Raw genomic sequence first — 19,527 nt, forward strand, 5'->3', positions numbered from 1 at the left:
CTGTGTAGTTGCCTCCGTTACAACTCTCATAGTTCTTGGGACTATAGCTGTTCTCTGCCATAATCAATCAATTCTGTATAAAGAGACAACTTAATAGCACTTGAGTTGCATTAAGACTTTATCTTCAAATTGTGACTTTAATATCCATTATAGAAATAAATGGCACCTATTTATTTAACAACAAAATTTATATTTAGTCTAGGGACAAATATTTGCTGTGTAAATTCATCTTGAATTTGATACTGCCCATTGGTGGGGAAACATTGTGTTTAACAGCATATTCTGTAGAGCATTTGCTCTATAAAGCTTAAGGACACTTCCCTTTTTTAAGGATGGAAAGGAAAAAATATTTGAAGACTACTTTCAAATCAAGTGTTCAGTCAAACTTTCTTAAAAAGGAAAACTGTCACCACTCGATCTCGGATCTGCTTGGTTCTCACCCCATAAATAATGGGGTTAAGAGCAGGGGGGATGATCACATATAAATTAGCCAGGAGGATGTGGATGTAACGTGGAATATCGTGGCCAAATCAATGTGTCATAAAGGAGAAAAACGCTGGAGTGAAGAAAGCTAAGATGACTCACACGTGGGAACCGCAGGTATTAAGAGCTTTGAGTCTGGCCTCCCAGGATGGGATCCTGAAGACAGCATGTAGAATCTTTACATAGGAGACAGCAATCAAAATAACATCGAGAAGTATCATAGAGATAAGGATTAATCCAAATAACACATTGACCTTTATGCTGACACAGGCCAGGCGGGCGATGCCCATGTGCTCACAATAGGTATGGGGTATAATATTATGTCCACAGAATGAAAGCCTCAGAAGGAGAAATACAGGTGGAAAAACCAAAACAAAATTTTTCAACATTCCTACTCCAGCAATAACACAAATAGTTCTGCTGGTGAGGATGGTATTGTATCAAAGAGGGTGGCAATTGGCAATGTAGCGATCAAAAGCCATGGCTACAAGCATGAATGCTTCAAAACCTGTAAATAGATGTATGAAGAACATTTGAGCTAAGCATTCCCCAAAATTAATCACACTGAGGCCAAACCAGAAGATGCTCAGCATTTTGGGAATGGTGACAGTGGACAGGCAGAGGTCAGTGAAAGCCAACATGGCCAATAAGTAGAACATAGGCTGGTGAAGGCTGTGCTCAATATGGATCACAAAAAGGATGATGAGATTCCCTAAGAGGGCAACCAGATACACTGTACCAAATGGGAAGCCAAACCAGAGCTGCATATTTTCCAGTCCTGGGATTCCCAACAGTAGGAAGGATGAGGGATGAATACATGAGATATTGGCTGGAGGCATATTGCTAAGGGATTCTGATGGTCACACTCCACTCATCTGAAAGAATATTTAGTTCTATAAAGGCTTCTCAACATCTCATCAATACTGCTCACTACTGAATAAGAACAAAAAGGATGTAATTAGTACATTTTCTCTAGAAATATAGAAGAAAAATTGTGTTTTCCCTCAACTTCTCTTCTCACTTACTTTCATTGACATATATGGCAAATGAAGAAGAATATTCCTTAAGAAATGAATAGATATTTGGACATTGGGCAATGATAAATTGAAATGGCAAGCAATAGGATGTTGGAGTATATGAGGAAGCCATTTGGTGTAAAACTAATTCGGCCTGACTTTGTTTTTTCCAAAAGGGCCTGACTGTGGCCGTTGAGCACGCATTGTATATCTGCTTTAAAACATTTCCTATGGCAAGAACAAAGAGCCTTAAGAAAAAGGTGCAACTTCTCCCCAAATTGGCATTTCCTTAGGGATAAGCATCTTTCCTTAGGCTAGGAACTGATTGCTGCACTCACCTTTGATCACCCAGCTCACCTGTGACCACCCAGCTCGAGACAACAGACCTGCCACCCTGCTGTATTCACCAAGACAGCAGACTTACCGCTGTTTCCATCAACCACTGTGCCAACAGAGCAGTCTCGTGACTATTGTAAAAGGGCCATTTCAATCCTATGTGAAACATCCTGTTTGGGGTTATATAACCACTCTGTGCACTCCACTTCTTTGGTGCCCTTTCTTCCTTTGGGAAGAAAGGCCCCGGGCCATGGTCCTCAGATTTTAGCTCAGAATAAACTCACCCAAATTTTCATTTATAGATTGGTTATGGATTATTTTCGTCAACAGTCAAGATAATCTAAATTAATTTTAGTGAGAATGCAGACCAAGCCAGTTGATATAAGATTCTATATTAGGTTCTAACATTTTGAAATACTTAATTATAAATTGAGAGAACATACATTAATATCCCACTGACAAATGATTACAACCTGTGAGCGATGACAATATTGCAGATTTCAAAACTCTCCTTTAAGATAATTTATTTAACTAGAAATGTGAGTCCTATATATGGCTCTGGGCATTTCCACTTATAACCAATGGACCTTATTCCTGCTATTTAAAATGGCCTATCTTTCTTCTCAACGTGCTGATAAATAACTTTCATTAAAATCTAAGTATATTTTTTTCTGCTTCTAAATTTGTTTTATTACTTTTAACTCTTGTCATCAATCAATGAAGACATATGCTTTGTTCTTTGAAACAAGGACCTTGCCTTATAAGGTCACTAATTTCACAAAATTCGATGCAACATAATTAATCTTAGATATATAACCACCAGTTTTTAGAGAGATTGACTCAAGCTTAAAGCACTGACTGAACCCTTTATGCTTCCCATTTATTTCTCCTATTCCTCACGGCAGACAACTTGGGCTCACTTCATTTCTAAATAATGCATTTCATTTCCAACTCCATTCCTAAATAGGGAATCATGGATATTATTATTATTATTATTGTTATTGTTATTATCATCACTATTATTGTATTGTTATTAGAATGAGGAGAACAATTATAAAAATAATATTATTAAGCATTTAGTATCATTTATTTTGATTCCAAAAGGAAATTTCAGGCAAATTATATCACTTGCTACTCACATCATCCACATGGGGAAAACAGGACAGATTCTGGTTCCTGAATAAGTCCATCTCTTTTATGTCTGTATCAGAGGTGCATGTCTCTGTTCTATAAACAAAGCTGCTTTGTTATAGCCAACCAGCTCTCTGACCTCCTGGTATTCCTAGGGTTCTGCTGAAATGCATTTGTTCACTGGACTTTGGTTGAGTCTCAGGCATTTAGCCCTTTATTCAGTTTCTTTAGGTACATTGCCCATCATGATTAGCACCTTCAGGTTTCTTCCAAATTTACTCTTCCTCATTCTCTATTACCTCTGGCATATTTCGCTAACATAATGGTCTAAATTCACATTTCTAGAGAAGAAGGAACCAAAGTTGAATACGTTATTAATTATGATACATGAAGAACAGCTTTTTAGGGCCTGGCATTTGGCTGAGTGGTTAAGTTCATGTGCTCCTGGTGGCCCAGGATTTTGCCGGTTTGGATCCTGGGCACGGACATACTACCTCTCATCAAAACATGCTGAGATGGCCTCCTGCATAGCACAACCAGAAGGACATACAACTAGAATATGCAACTATGTACTGCGGGGGGGGGGGCCAGTCTTTGGGAGAATAAGAAGAAAAAACAATAAGATTGACAACAGATGTCAGCTCAGGTGCCAATCTTTAAAAAAAAAATGAAAAAAAGGGTAGTCCTTTGAAGAGGATCAAATAGTATTAATAATGAGAGACATGACTTCTGTCTAGAAGCCAAGGAATTTAGAATGTTGCACAATATACCACGCACTTGAGATTTTAGGAAATCACAGTAGAAGATTTTAAGAATAAAAGAGCATGACCCTATGAGAGAAAAGAAAGGATGATGAAATCTGTGATATGGGAATGTACCTGTTGGAGGGATTCCCCAAGACAGACGTGAAGAAAAGAACCAGTATCATCCTCCTAGTAATCCTCCATGTCTGCACCTTAGTTACCCATTCTTGGAAAGGCCTTTACTGAACTCAGTATGTTGCCTTTGTAATATTCTCTCCTAGGGCCCTCTTCTTCTACGCCACATCTCTCTGTATGTTTATTTAATCAGTATCTGAGTTCCCATGTAATTGTAAGCTTCATGCAGAGTTACAAAGGGGGCCAGGGAGTAGTTTTTCCATTATTATTCGTCTAGCACAGCATCTGGCAGGATAGCTCCCACTCAATACAATTGTTAATGAAAAATTGAATAGTAGTTAATTACTAATTTTAACTCTTGGTCAAAAGGCTTCATATTAGAAGGATGGGAACAGAAATAACACACTATATCTGGCAGTTAAGGATGGAGAAATGAGGAGAACCAAAATCCTCATAAGATATAAAGATAATTCTTTAATGAGAGGCTTTCTTGATAAAGGGGGCTATCAATGGGCCTGTGACGTACTAAAAGGAGAATATCAGGCAGAAATTCTGGGGAGAGTTTAGTAAAAGAAAGTGATCATGAAAATCAGAAATAGAAAGTAAAATATAATTGATAGACATAATTTATTCTTCTTATGGAAACTCCTGACTATTTTGCAGCTCTATGACCTCAATGAAACATCAATAAAATAGTCTCATGGTGGTGCATGTTACAAAATCTGAGTTATTCTATCTTTTACAATGGCAACTTGTTTTCAGCATAAAAATCATTATTTACTCTATATTAGAGTGCCTAAACAAATAGAATTGTGCAAGGGGCAAAAGGATCATGCCAGGGATTTGTGAAATCTGTAAACAAAGACTTGTAGACTTGTTGGACTTGTAAGGGAATTCAGGAGACCTCCCTGTAGAAGAGAAATAGAGTAGGAGAGAAAATAGGAGAAGAATTGCTGCAAAACAACCTCATTCTGCCTGTCTATCTAGGAGATACTTATTCTCTTTGTCTTGGAGATCTTTATCCCTACATAGAATGAGCAGCAAAAGTTCAAGAACTGTGTTAAGACCAGAAATATGTTCCCTCAGGTATTCTGCAGTCCTGGGTAAAGGGGGAGCTCTCTGAGATCAGAATTCTTCCTCTGCACAACACTGAGCAGGTCTAGTTCAGAAGCAACTGCTATAGAAATATTTCAACTCAAATACAATCCACCCCCCCAACCTGCACCAAATAGATAGATAGGTGGATACCTAAATAAATAACACATGCTCATGATGTGGGAGAGGGAAAAAGGGTCATCTTGCTTTTTCCAAACCAGACCCTGGTATTAGAATAATAGTAAAAGATAGATAAACTGGAAGAGTCAGTGAGTAATGCGTGATTGAGTTCTGCCTATAGCCGTGTTCACAGGAAAGGAAAAGTGATGTTATTAAAAAACCTCTTATTATTTTTCAACTGTTATATGTTTTATCTACAGCCTATACATTTAATACTAATATTGCTTGATAATATGGAAGATAAAGCAAGAATGAATGTGTATGTATACATGTAGCCATACATGCACAATTCAGAATGCAAAAAATTCATTGTATGCTTTTAGGAAGATACATACTATTTGGAACTGAAGGTATAAAAATATTGATGCTCTTCACCCTTAGTGACAATAAAATAAAAATAGAAAATGTATTGACTTGATTTTGAAAAATTTTGAAAATGTCATTTTTTTGGATACTAAATACAAAAAACATTCTGAAATAATGAGTAACAAGACAAAGTTCAGTAAAATTAGGCTAAAAGAGAGAATTAGAAATGAGAGAGAGGGAAAGAGAGAGAAAAAAAGAGGGAAAATAGATGAGAGAAACAGAAGAGGAGGAGAGAGAAAGTCAACAATACCTCAACAAAACAAATTGCTTGTTTCACTTAGTTCCTTTCTTTTTATTTTTCTTATCGTTAAAAATAGATACACTTGTAAAAAAATGAGAAAACTCTAAAATATATAGAATTACCTGAAATTCTACAAATTAGAAATAAGCATGTTAAATATTTTGACTTATTGCCTCCAAATGATATTTGTATCATATATAAAGATACTGAAGGGATTACATCAATAGATCCAAGTTCAAATCTTCCCAATCTATATGTTCCAATACATATGGCAGCCGAGGCTGTACCCAACTCACCAGGCTCAGGTATAGCCAATATTGAAAGAATCCACCATCCGGAGTAATCACTCCTCCAGATATCTCAGCGTCATAACTGTAGCTCAAGGAAGAAAGTTTATATGATACTGAAAATCCTCTCCCTGAGCAGGAGTAGCTGCTCTTCTGGGGCTCCATGGGAGCAGAGCATGAAAAACGATGAATTCACAAGTTCCCACCACAGGTTTATGGGCATAAAAAGTACATGGCAAAGGAATCCTTTGGGGTTTTCAACTTTTTCCCCTTAGGTTCCCAACTTGCAAGAATTTCTCACTTTCCAGCACCCCACCATTTCTAATTACTCTCCTGCCAGCAGTTCCATAATAAGAGTACCTGAGCCAGCCTGTAATTTCCCCATCTTGTTACCCAAAGCTATTTTATTCTTTAATCATTGTACCATTTATTTTTTCAGTAAATATAATTTACTGATCTACAAGTCAGGTAAGGCATTGAGCACTTATTGAAGGTTAAGCATGTGCTCAGCTATGTTTTGTATTTGTAAATCTTTCCCCCAAGAAGCTTATGTTCTGGTTGCATAGATAATACTAACCACGTATAAATATACAAATAATTGCTTTAAGCTGTTTGGCGCTAACCTTAGAGCTACAGAATATTGGATAACCAGTAAGACTTCCAGGCTTTCTAACTCAGTTTCCTTTAGAAAGAAGTTGGAAGGTGGCACAATAAAAACTGCAAACTAGGGGCCAGCCCAGTGGCCTAATGGTTAAGTTCAGGCACTTTCTCTTTTGGCAGCCCAGGCTTTGCAGGTTCAGATCCCAGGCATGGACCTAGCACCACATCTCAAGCCATGCTGTGGTGACTTCCCACATAAAATAGAGGAAGATTGACATAGATATCAGCTCAGCAACAATCTTTCTCAAGCAAAAAGGGGAAAATTGGCAACAGATATAACTCAGGGTCAAGCTTCCTCACACACAGACACAAAAAACTTCAAAGTAAGATAGAAACAGATATTATTTGAGAACATCACAGAAAGATTAAATACTGTGTCTGGAATCATGGGAGACCGGTTTTCTTTTGAGAAAGAAAAAAGTAGCTCTGACAGCTGTCAGCTGTCAGCTGGCCTGGCATTAACATCTTGATCATGATAATGCCCACTTAACATGAACAATTTCATGAAACATGAACATCAGACAAGATCACTTTGTGTCAGTAATGATGGAGTGAAATCAAAACAGGATTCTTTCATAATCCTGTCAGAGGAGATACAAAAACAAAAGCACTGCCCCCCCCCCCCAAAAAAAGGTGTCCTTCTGGCTAATAGGGGTGACTATGGCTATTGTATCAAATGTAGCTTTAGCTCCCACTCCACTCCTCTCACCTTCTATATAAAAATTATTAAGATGTGGAGTTTCCCAAAATTTAAACATAGAACTACTAAACAATCCAGAATATCTCATATATTTTTATGTACATCTAATTTACAGATTTTATAGATTTATATGATGGAATTATATTCAGCCATGAGAAAAAAAAAAACCTGCCACTTGCACCAACGTGGGTAGACTTGGAGGACATTATGCTAAATGAGATAAGCCAGACAGAGAATGACAAGTGCTATGATAACTCTCATACGCAGAATGTAAAAGAACTGAGCTCAAATAAACAGAGAGTGGAGGACCGGCCCAGTGGCGTAGGGGTTAAATTCGCTTGCTCCAATTTGGCTGCCTAGGTTTGCTGGTTTGGATCCTGGGCGTGGACCTATGCACTGTTTATTAAGTCAAGCTGTGGCAGATGTCCCACATATAATGTAGAGGAAGATGGGCATGGATGTTAGCTCAGGGCTAATCTTCCTCAAAAAAAAAAAAAAAAATACACAGAGTGGAATGGTAGTTACCAGGGCTGAAGTTGGGAAAATGGGAGAGATGTTGTTTAAGGGTGCACACTCGCAACTAGTAGATAAACAAGTCCTGGAGATCTAATACACTGTACAGTGATTATAGACAGCAACACTCTTTTAAGAACATTAAACTTGCTAAGAGACTAGATCTTAATTATTCCCACCACCAGAAGAAATAATAATTACATGACAAGTTAGAGGTTGTAGCTAACGCTACAATGACAATCATATTGCAATATAAATGTGTCAAATCAATATGTTGTACACCTTAAACTTACACAATGCTATATGTTAATTATATCTCAATAAAAAAAGATACTCAAGAAAACAATTAGTCCCTTTTCTTGAAACCACCTACTTCTGAAAAGCATCCCCCAAACAAGCACAAATCCAACACCAAATCCTTCCATGCTCTTACTAATACTACCACTGTGTCATCAGTGTGTGTGATTTCCCTTGTTGTAGCAAGTAATAAATTGTACTATTATTTTTTTTAGTGGTTGTTGACTGAGGTCATTGATATTTCCTATGCGTGAGAGTATAAGCTGGGCCACATTCTGAGCAATAATTAGCATTCTCAGGGCTATTTTTAAGACATTCCAATAGATTGTAGACCTGCCTCACTGTGTTTTTAATTCGCATTTCCCTGGAGTCAAATGATGCTGAGCATCTCTTTATGTGTTTATTTGTCAGCCATATAATTTTCTTTGATGAAATGCCTGTTCAAATCATTTGCCCATTTTTTGAATGGGTTGTTTTTTTCTTATTAGTGAGTTTTGAGAATTCTTTATATATTCTGCATACAGGTCTTTCATCATATATGTGCTTTGCAAATTTTTTCTCTCAGTCTGTGATTTGCCTTTTCCTTTCCTAAAAGTGTCCTTTTGAAGAGCAGAAGTTCTTGTTTTTTAATAAAGGTAAATTTATCTTTTTTTTCTTTGTCTTTTAAGAGTAGTGGCTTAGTGTCATACCTAAGAAAACTTTGCATTAGCTAAAGTCACAAACATTTTCTTTCTTTCTTTTTTTTTGAGGGGAGGGAGATTAGCCCTGAGCTAACTGCTGCCAATCCTCCTCTTTTTGCTGAGGAAGACTGGCCCTGAGCTAACATCCATGCCCATCTTCGTCTACTTTATACGTGGGATACCTACCACAGAATGGCTTGCCAAGCAGTGCCCTGTCCGCACCCAGGATCCAAACTGGTGAACCCCGGGCCACTGAAGTGAACGTGTGCACTTACCCGCTGTGTCACCAGGCCAGCCCCTTCTTTTATGTAGTCTTCTAAAAGTTTTACACTTTTAAGTGTTATGTTTAAAATTTATGTTCATCATTTATTGAGATATAGTTTAGTATACTTTATAAGAAACTACTAGGAAAATGCATAAAACAGTAAGTATAGGATTAATAAATCTTCACAAATTGTCAACATCAAACAAGTCAAAACAGAATATTACCAGTAATTCAGAAGCCACCTCATATCAGCTCCCAGTTACTAATACACCAAATAACTACACTCCTGACTTCTAACACCACAGACTAAGTTTGCCTGCTAGGAAGCAAAGGATTTTTTTTCTCTTGGAAGATAATAGAAAATAATCAATTATCAGAATAAGTAATGTGGTATAAGATGGGGATATACCATAAACAACTCACTCTGTGTAATCAATTTCTACACATACATTGCTCAAAACAAACCTAACATGTTAAATCAAAAATTAGAAGAAATACTGAGGGGGAGAGAAAGGAGCTCTATGGAGACCGCATGTGACAATATTCAATTTCTCAAGGGGAAGAAGGTTTCATTGAAACATTTTGATTTTCTGTGCTCTCATTGTTGGAAACTTTCACATTGGTTTATGTGAATCTGATTTGAAAATTCAACCCTTGTGTTGTCTCTCTTGTTCTTGAACTTAAAACAATTTAAGATTTTTAAAATTTAAGATTGCGAGATTTGTATATACATAAAATCTCAAAGTTATATACACAACTTTTTTCTATCTGGATCATTTCACTCAATATGTTGTTATACTTCTAGTTTGTTCATTCTAATTTCTGCATAGTATTTCAATGTTTAAATATATCACAACTTTATGTATTATACTATTAATGCATATTTGAGCTGTATCAATGATTGATTGTTATATTTAGTGCCTTATGATCATTGAACATATGTAACATCTTTTCTGGGTATATATCTAGGAGTGGAATTTTTCAGTTACAGGCTATACACATGATTAGCTTTCTGAGATGCTGCCAAACAGTTTCCTAAAATGATTTTAGTAATGATTTTGCCTTCTCATCAGCAACGTATGAGGATTCCAGTTCCTCCTCATATTTGCTACTACTCAACATTTTTCATTTTATTCATTCTGGTCTGTGTATAGTGGAACTCCTTAGGGATTTTAAATGTGATTTCCCTTATGACTAAGGAAGTAGAACATCTTTTCATGTTTACTAGAAATTTAGATATCCTCCTCTGCAAAATCCCCATACAAGTCCTTTGCTAATTTTTCTAGGTGGTGGTGTTCCTTTTTCTTATCAGTTTATAGGAGTCCTCCTATATTCTGTAATACAAGTAATTTGGTTTGCCTATTATCCCGTTAATGGCATATTTGATAAAAGTTCTTAATTTTAATATACACTGACCAATCAAAATGCTTCCAATATTGTTAGCATGTAAATGTGTATGTCCTTGTGTCTTATTTTAGAATCCTTCATTATTTCAAGGTTATGAAGATATTTTCTCTTTTTTCCCAGAAGCTGTATTGTTTTTCCTCTAAAGTTTACGTCTACAATTCATTTGGGAAGAATTTTTTGTATGACAGGAGATAAATATCAAGATTCATTACTTTTTAATATGAGTCTCCAGTTAATCCAGTATCTTTTATTGAAAATATCATCTTTTGTCACTGTACTGCAATGTTATCTCTGCCATAATTCAAATAAACATATATCTGCGGGTCTGTTTCTGGCTCTCTATTGGACTGGTTTTCTATACTTGCACCAAAATCACATGCTCCCAGTTACTATAGCTTTGGGAAAGATCTTGTTTTTCTGGCAGTGTAAGTCTTCCAACTTTATTCTTCAGGAAAAACTTGGTTATTGTTAGCTATTCTTGGTTAAATATATATTTTGACAGTTTCCTGTCCAGGAGTATATCATTCAAGACAGGCTAGATTATGGTGAGGTAACATCCACCTCCTCCCAAATTTCAGTGTGTTAAAAGATTAAAAGTTTAGTTCTTGTTCATACTACATAACTAGTGCAGGCTTTTGGGGTGGGGAAGGACTCTATTGGTCATTCAGGGATCTATTCCGATGAAGGCACCAGAATTTTATGACATGGCATCTTAACAAAAGCTCAGGGTACACAAGAGCATGGATAAAGAAAACAGGGAAGCACACATTCACTTTTAAATGTTTTCTCTTAGAATTGACACAGGTTAGGTGGCTTCTACAAATATTTTACTAGCCATAGCAGGTCACACTGCGAGAGGTTGGACACATGTAATCCTCCCATGTTGCTGGAAGAAAAAGAAAACTGGAAATGTCAGCAAACACCAGCAATGTCTAACCTAACTATACCAAGCAGATAGTTTTATTATTCATCCTCTGATTACTAAAACACATATTTTCAAGCTGTATAGTCTTCCTCTAAAAAGGCTTCAGAAACTTTTTTCTTACCATGACTATTTTATCCAAATGTCTAAATTGCTGTAGATTAATATTATTAATTTTTATATACACTCATATCTGAGTGTGATAATACTATTTTCTTTTTTAACGTACCAGTAGATGAGCTCTTCTGTTGTCTATGTAGATGGCTAAAGTTTTCCTACCTTATCTAGAGTCAGAGTTTTTAAATATACAAGGTGGTTTGACTTAATTCATTTGTCTGATATCTGTTTGTTCAATTGCCCTGGTATGTTCTCTTGGTCTACTAGATTTTCTAAATACAAAAATTTACCTGTATCTATGAATATTTTTAGCAGGTATGATATATGAATAACCATGCTGTCCTGTTCACAATATTTTTGTCAGAATTAACTACAAGTTTATAAGGCGATATGTAACTTTTTAAACTTCCCTGTGAGATTTTCCAGCCATGCAGTAGAATTTCCATGGTCATAAATTGATGATGAATTAGAAGTTTTAGCTAAAATAAAAGTGATAATATAACTCTGGAAGACTCACGTGAATGTAGTTTCCAATAACACCTCCTTTATGAACTAGGTCAATAATTTGCCATATGATTATTATATAAAGCAAAAATAAGTCGAATGTATTTCTAGTTTTGCATGGCTATCTTCAATATATTGTCCCAGTATTTGGAATATTTAGTGAATATTATTAGAAAGTTTCTAAAAAACTCTTCCCAAACATAAATTTGTATGTAATTTTATGCATGACGTTCTTAGCCTTAGTAGCCTAACTCTTCCATGATGGGTTTCTCAGGACATAGGATTCTGTCTTCCCATCCGTCTATCATCAAACAGCCACATACAACTTAGTACATGCAGAAGTTTATAAATATCAATCCAATAAATAGATCTTTCATAATTTATGCATCATCATCCCCTACTCTATTTTACTTCTAAATGCCTGGCTTCTTCTGTTTCCCTAGGTGCCTGGAGCCAAAATATCAATCATAATTTGCTATGGAGAATTTTCTCATTCACAATTTACTTATATGAAACTGCAAATATTAAGAGTAACCACATCATTGAATTCACATAAAAAAATAGATATATTAATATAAGTAATTATTGAGAACAGGAAATGCTAATGAGTTAAATAATGTAATTGTTATAATTTTCAGAATCCTGTCACCAAAATTATCTACAATTCCTGAGGAAATTTCATTCTGTTGCTTTCATATTTCTTCTGGTGATTCAGTAATTGTGCAATTTTAAAACTACTTGACAATAATCGATCTCCCACTAACAGTTGGATTTTCAGATGAACCATTTAACAATCTGAAGCATCAAACTTTCATCTAAAAACTTGTGAAGATAGTACTTACTTTACAGAGCTATCTTGATGATCAAACAATATAAATATAAGCACTTTGTAAAAAAATGCACTCTTTACAGATTTTAATGTTATCATCAATAAACTCATTATTAAACTTAAAAGATTATGGGGAAAGGAATGCCATTATTGTTCGTATTCACTTTTCTCTCTGCCTTCTATCTTTTTAGACAATAAATCCCTTCTAATGAGCTTATGGAGAAAATATGAACTGTAGGACATTCTAAGACTACTGATGGTTAACGATCTTTCTAAAAAAAATCCATGAAACTCGCTCCCTAATCTGCTTGGTCCTGATCCCATAGATCACAGGATTGAGGGCTGGTGGAACAACCACATATAGGTTGGCTAAGAGAATGTGAATATATTGAGGGATACTGTGGCCAAAACGGTGTGTTAAGAAAGAGAAAAATGCTGGTGTGAAAAAGGCTAAGATAACACCAATGTGGGAGCCACAGGTGTTGAGAGCTTTAAACCGGGCTTCCCAGGAGGGCAGATAGAAGACAGTATAGAGGATCTTGACATAAGAAAGAGTAATAAGAAACACATCTAATAATAAAATAGACATATCCCCAAGACCAAATATTATATTGGCTTTGATACTAGCACAGGCCAGACGGGCAATGCCCATGTGCTCACAGTAGGTGTGAGGAATGATATGGTGCTCGCAGAAGGGCAACCTCAGGAGGAGAAATACCAGTGGAGCCACCATACACAAGCTCCGCAGAATAGCAATGCCTGCAATGATGCTGATGATTTTGTTGGTGAGGATCATAGTGTACCGAAGGGGTTTACAAATGGCAATGTAGCGGTCAAAGGCCATGGCCACCAATACAATGCTCTCCATGGCAGTGAAGAAGTGGATGAAGAACATCTGGGAAAGGCAGCTTTCAAAAGATATATCCCTGAAACTGAACCAGAAGATGCCCAGCATTTTGGGGATGGTGGCTGTGGACAAGCCCAGGTCAATGGAGTCCAGCATGGCCAGGAAGTAGTATACAGGCTCATGGAGACTATGTTCAGTCTGGATCACAAACAGGACAGCAGCATTCCCCAGGAGTGCAACAAGATACACAAAGAAAAAGGGGAATCCAATCCAGACGTGCACATCTTCCAGGCTTGGGATACCCAAGAGGAGGAATGAAGAAGGATGGAACTGGGTGTCATTAAGAAGAGACATTCTCTCTGTCATTGTTGGTGATTATTCATATCAGTATTAGATGCTGACTTCCCATTAGTGACACTTGCTCCACTTCATTATTTTTCCAGACTCCTGGTAAAATGCAAAATAATTTTGAAATATTCATTTTCTCCCATTCAATGTTACCAAAACTTTTTTGCCATCCTTACCTGAACATCAGATGGAGAGCTAGTTTCACTCTTTCCAAGATCACTCCTATTCAACCTTTTAGTTGAACAAGAAGAGAAAGGAGAAGACTATCCATCAATCAGACGAATATTCAAGGTAAGGAGCAGAAATAATAAAGGTTTTTATTCTTTGTATCTGGTGGTGTTATACATATTGCATTTAATGTAAATGAAAAATGCTTTAGCATATGTAATCCAACCCATTCTTCTATTGGGGAACTTGAGGACTATTTATATATATACACATATACATGTATATATAAATATGTATTTGTATGTACATATGTATGTATATATGATGCATATATATTTGACTGAATACTTCTGTCTATTTGAATCTGAAGTCTGAGACCTCAAATTTACTTTTGTATATTCATGCACCTAAAACTACTTCACACACACATTTTCTCAGAAAAAATGTTGATTAAATGAATGAGTTGGAAGAAAGTGATAACAGCAACTAGCATGACCTAGAAGATTAATAACACAATTTCCATCTTAACCAGGTCTTCGAAAAGTCATTTTCATCCAAAATATTTTGGAACACTAATAAAGACAAGAAAATGGAGTTTTACACAGGAACTTTTAAGTTAGGGTGAAACTTGGACTTATAAAATTTTTAAGTTGAAATGATCTTATTATACATTGAATCCATAAAATTTCGAATTAATCTAAGAATGTATCTCAGGAAGTCGAATCAGGAATACCTAACGAGTTTCTAATATTTTGAGCTCTACTCTATTCAAATCTTATCTAATCCTTATTATGCATGGAAAAGGGAGACCAGCAAAGCTGTCCTCTATTCCAGATCTTGATGTTTTACTGGATGTCTCCTTTTAAGTACTAAGTAAAAAGGAATTTATTGGGGGCTGACCCCATAGTTGAGTGGTTAAGTTCACACTCTGCTTTGGCAGCCCAAGGTTCACTGGTCCAGATCCTGGCAGTGGACCTACACACCGCATACCAAACAATGCACAAGACAACCCCCCAGGACAAAGAATTATTTGGCCCAAAATGTCAGTAGTGCCAAGCGTGAGAAACTCTGCTCTATATATTTCCATCTTATCTCTGCCTTATTCCCAGTCCATGGCATATATTATTATGAAATGACCTGATCTATCTACATGTTATCACATTTCTCAGCTACCTTCTAACTTTGTTCTTGGGTCTTATTAAAAATAAAACAAAACAAAATGAAACAAACTCTACTAGCCTTTACAGTTATGCTTCATGATTTATTCATTCATGAATTCCTTTGTTCAAGGGCATACATGTTTATCTCATTTGCTAAGCCTGGCAAAGGCAAGATGCCAGGAAAACATAGTCTTTGATCTCTTGATGTTCACACTTGGTCCCTACTATGTAAGCTGAGAAAAAGTAGCTGAGCTGATACAGAGTTTTCTTCTGCATCTCAGAGGGTCTCATATGTGGGACTATGAATACAAAGAGATATATGTACATGTAGAAACATATGTAGCCATGATGGCTTATGTGTATAAAATTTGCAATGTCCTAAACTTGTCTGTGTGTTTTCTTTATCCTTTTCCCAACTTTTTATTGTTCACTTATTTTCCATCCTTCTCTATATCCTGGCTTAGCATGAACTCATTCCGCATTACCCATGCTATTTCCCACAGCGCTAACTAAGGATAACATAGCCTTACCTTGCTTTCCAAATACCTCAAGAGAATGCACTCTGAAAGCATCGTCTGGCATCTCTCTGGGTACACACTTTCCTAGGCAAAGAGTAAGCATTTATATTAGTGCAGTAGCCCTGCTTCCTGTGCTATGCAGACTGTAGCTCCCTGGGTTCTTGCAATAGATTAGGTGATATTCACTGGGGAGTTCTCTTAAGAAACCTCTCTCCCTGCACTGGAATGATGGGGCAATAGTCATCTCCTCTTTTCTTTCCAGTGAGATTCTCTATCTTTTCTGCTTTCCAAATTAAAAGCCTAAGCTCTTGCTTAGCACCTGAGCTGTTAAAATGATTATCTGCCATCTTCTTCAATGACATGTTCCATTAGTCTTCCTTGGCTCTTTTTTTTCTAGATCATCTCTGTTACAGCTTAAATATGATATGCCTATAATTCCTTTGCCCTACTCCTCATGAAACATTTAGGTGAAGGACTTGATAAAGCAGCAAAGATGTGAGGAGCCAAGATCCTGAGGAGAAGGACGTTCAGTAAAGTGAGCCTATATTCTTACTCATCATTACCTCACCAGTTGTTTAATGATTGCAGGACCAGCGGAATAGGCTGATGACCACGGCAGAGGGAAGCCACTTAGATACAAGGAAACTTGTAGAGCCCCAGACAAGAGAGTCTTAGCTGAGTCGATCCATCCACCAACCCAGCCTAGGCCCTAGACCTACAAGTGAAGAGACTAGCTTTGTATCACATAGCCCCAACAGTCACAGTCTCCAAGTTCTTTAAATTGATCTCATACATCTGAGCTACTCCAAGACTTTAGATTTTCTAGAGAGAATAAGAGCCTTCCCTGCTATGCTTTTTCTGAATTTCTGACCTACAGAATCTGTGAACATAATAAAATATTTGATTTGTTGTTTTACACTAAGTTTTCAGGTTCTTGACACACAAGAAAAAAAATAACAAAAACAAGAGAGAATCTTCTACCACAAATTAGATTCCATCTTAATAAAATCCAAAAAATATGTCATTGGTTTTGGAGCTGTGCATAGAGTGAAAAATCCACGGACCTTAAGGAGACTGAAGTGCGGATGGGAAGAAAAATGAGGAAGACAGAATTGAGAGCTGTAAGAAAGGGGATCATTTCAATATAAGGAAAGAAAGTTTGGCCAAACTGTTGTCTTCAGTAACATGGAAAATAGAAAATATTTATATAATGAACTGGTGGATTTGGCTAAAGAGATTTCCAGGCAGAATGTTGAAAGTGTCAAATGGTTTATTTTATTTATGTACAATAAAATTCAGATAGAGAGAGACAAGTTAAAAAGGGGATTATTCAGTTTTCAACCAAAATTTAGAGGAAATATAAAGGAGCCAGGAATTGCTGGTTTCCAAAGTCAAGCCAATTTTCATTCTTATCCTCTCCTCACTGCAAAACATTCTCAACATAAGAGATGGTTCCAAGGCAAAGATCGAATTAAGAGAGTGACTATAAAATCTTTGTTAAGATCTCAAAGACTTAAGTTAGTTTCTCATATACCATTTCTGATAGATTAAAAAAAGGCTTCCAGGATCTTAAGTTTACACTTTATAAACTGATGCGGGGTCGGTGAGCCGAGGAGTCAAAAGAAAGATTTTTTAGACTCTTAAGATCTGGCAGTAGTGCTCTTTTATTTAGAGAATAGTATAGAATAGCATGGGGACAGGACCCATGGGCAGTCAGGGCTGCTGCCTGGGGACAGGACCCACGGACAGTCAGAGATGCTGCTGGCATGGGGAGCTGCTGTCCCCCCCTCCCCCACTGCTGCAAACATGGGTGGAGAGTAAGGCTAAATTTAAGGCATAGGTATGTGAGTTATCTCTTTACAAGACAAAGGAAAGAATATGTAAAAAAGTATCAGTGCCCATAGGGTCTGGCCATTGGGCCTCCCACAACTTTTAGATAAGAATCAAACCGGATTGAGTAAATGGCAGAAGTCACCGCTTAAATATTATCTTCAACTGAAGACAAAGGAGGATGTTGGGGGGGGGGGGGGGTGTCAGTTACATGAGGTTGCCAGACAGTAAACAACTTAAGTTCTTGCCTTTGGCATTGATTAAGAGTTTCTAGAGATAAGACCACCCGCCTTCTTCCTGGCACAGAGAGGGAGGCATCTTCACAGATAGAGGTTTCCCTTAGAAATGTAAATGTTTCCCAACAAAGGAACAAGCAAATTCCACTCCTCGGAGCCTGCTTCTCATCTGTAGTTTTAAAATTAACCAGCCTAAAAATCCTCATCATAAACCCTCTTTATTAACCTGTAAGGCTTCTAAGAAACTTAATAATATTACCCCTATAGCAGCCTCACAGAAGGTCTAAGGTAGAGAAGGACTTATCTTGAAGTGAATTTTAATTATGGATTTTGTTTAATGGACTAGATTTGTAAGTTGTTACATAAGAAACACACAAAATTTTAAAGCAACTGTTTGTAACACCATTTGGAATCTTTCTGGAGCACATATTTTAACATACTGAAGAGAAGATATTTAAGCTTTTATTAAAACTCTGCTTCCCCTGGAGTACTATTCTATCTTTGAGACTTTGACATAGTTTAATTAATATCCACTAGAGAGTCTCTTTTGGAAACTCTTTCTCCCTACACTGAGACTACAGGACAAGAATTTTTCATTGCTTCTTTATTTTCCCAAATAATCTATTCTTTTACCAACATAATAGAATTTGTATGATGTCTTCTTTCCAAATCTCATTTCAAAGACTCTGTCAAAAACCTGGTTTATTAGCTCCAGTCCTATCCTATATTCTTCATTACCTTGTCCATCAATCTTCTCTCTCTCCTGTCCCTCTCTCTCTCTCATTTTCTCCCCATCCCTCCCTGCCTTCTCCTTTTGCTCTCTCACTCCTCCTTATAATAACGTTCTCCATGGAATGAAACTCGACTAATCTATTCATCTCTTTCCTTTTCCTTCTTTATTCACATTGATGTGGTTTAAGGCTGCCCCAGCTAGAGAAGCCCAAGGTGACCTGGCCTACATGCCAAACTATACGACCCAGTGGACTTTTTTTTATGGTATGAATTAGGGCTGCCCCAGGGAGAGAAGCCCAGGGCATCCTCACCTACATGCTGATCTATATGGCCAGATTCATATCTAAAGTTATATGACCGCACAATAACCAGACTCCATCTGCACTGAAATCATTTAATGACTTTTTACATCATCTTTTCTTTTCTCCAGTAAAAATAAGTCACGTACCCATGCCTTATAAAATTAGCCCTAACCCTCAACTAAGGGCAGCAGCAGAAGCTCTGACTGCCTGTGGGTCTTGTCCCCACGCACCAGCTCTGCCTGCCCATGGGCCCTGTCCCCATGCTACACTATTCTCTAAATAAAAGAGCACTACTGCCAGATCTTAAGAGTCTAAGAAATCTTTCTTTCAACTCCTCGGCTCACCGACCCCGCATCAACATTATCCAATTTAAACTTCTTAAGATGGTCAGTTTGCCCTTGAAATATTCTTTAAAGCCATCTGCTACCACTCACTCTTTCCTTCACTCCAGGAACATGGCATTTTACACCTTTCTTCAA

General features: G+C 37.0%; 1 protein-coding gene and 1 pseudogene across 1 annotated transcript; both read right to left on the minus strand.

Moving 5' to 3' along the window:
• Nucleotides 1-380: 380 nt before the first annotated feature.
• Nucleotides 381-1,322, minus strand: LOC103555718 (olfactory receptor 52E8-like; annotated as a pseudogene).
• An 11,835-nt stretch (nucleotides 1,323-13,157) lies between these two features.
• On the minus strand, nucleotides 13,158-14,120 carry LOC103555738 (olfactory receptor 52E8-like). Its single transcript, XM_008527492.2, has one exon. The coding sequence runs from the start codon at nucleotides 14,118-14,120 to the stop codon at nucleotides 13,158-13,160; it is 963 nt and encodes a 320-aa protein (XP_008525714.2).
• Nucleotides 14,121-19,527: the final 5,407 nt, after the last annotated feature.

Source organism: Equus przewalskii, unplaced genomic scaffold, assembly GCF_037783145.1.
Source record: "Equus przewalskii isolate Varuska unplaced genomic scaffold, EquPr2 contig_6335, whole genome shotgun sequence".
In the NCBI taxonomy this organism is placed as follows: Eukaryota; Metazoa; Chordata; class Mammalia; order Perissodactyla; family Equidae; genus Equus; species Equus przewalskii.

Excerpts from the sequence above, each read along its gene's own strand:
- LOC103555738 (XM_008527492.2), bottom strand. The coding sequence starts at position 14,120 with ATGACAGAGAGAATGTCTCTTCTTAATGACACCCAGTTCCATCCTTCT.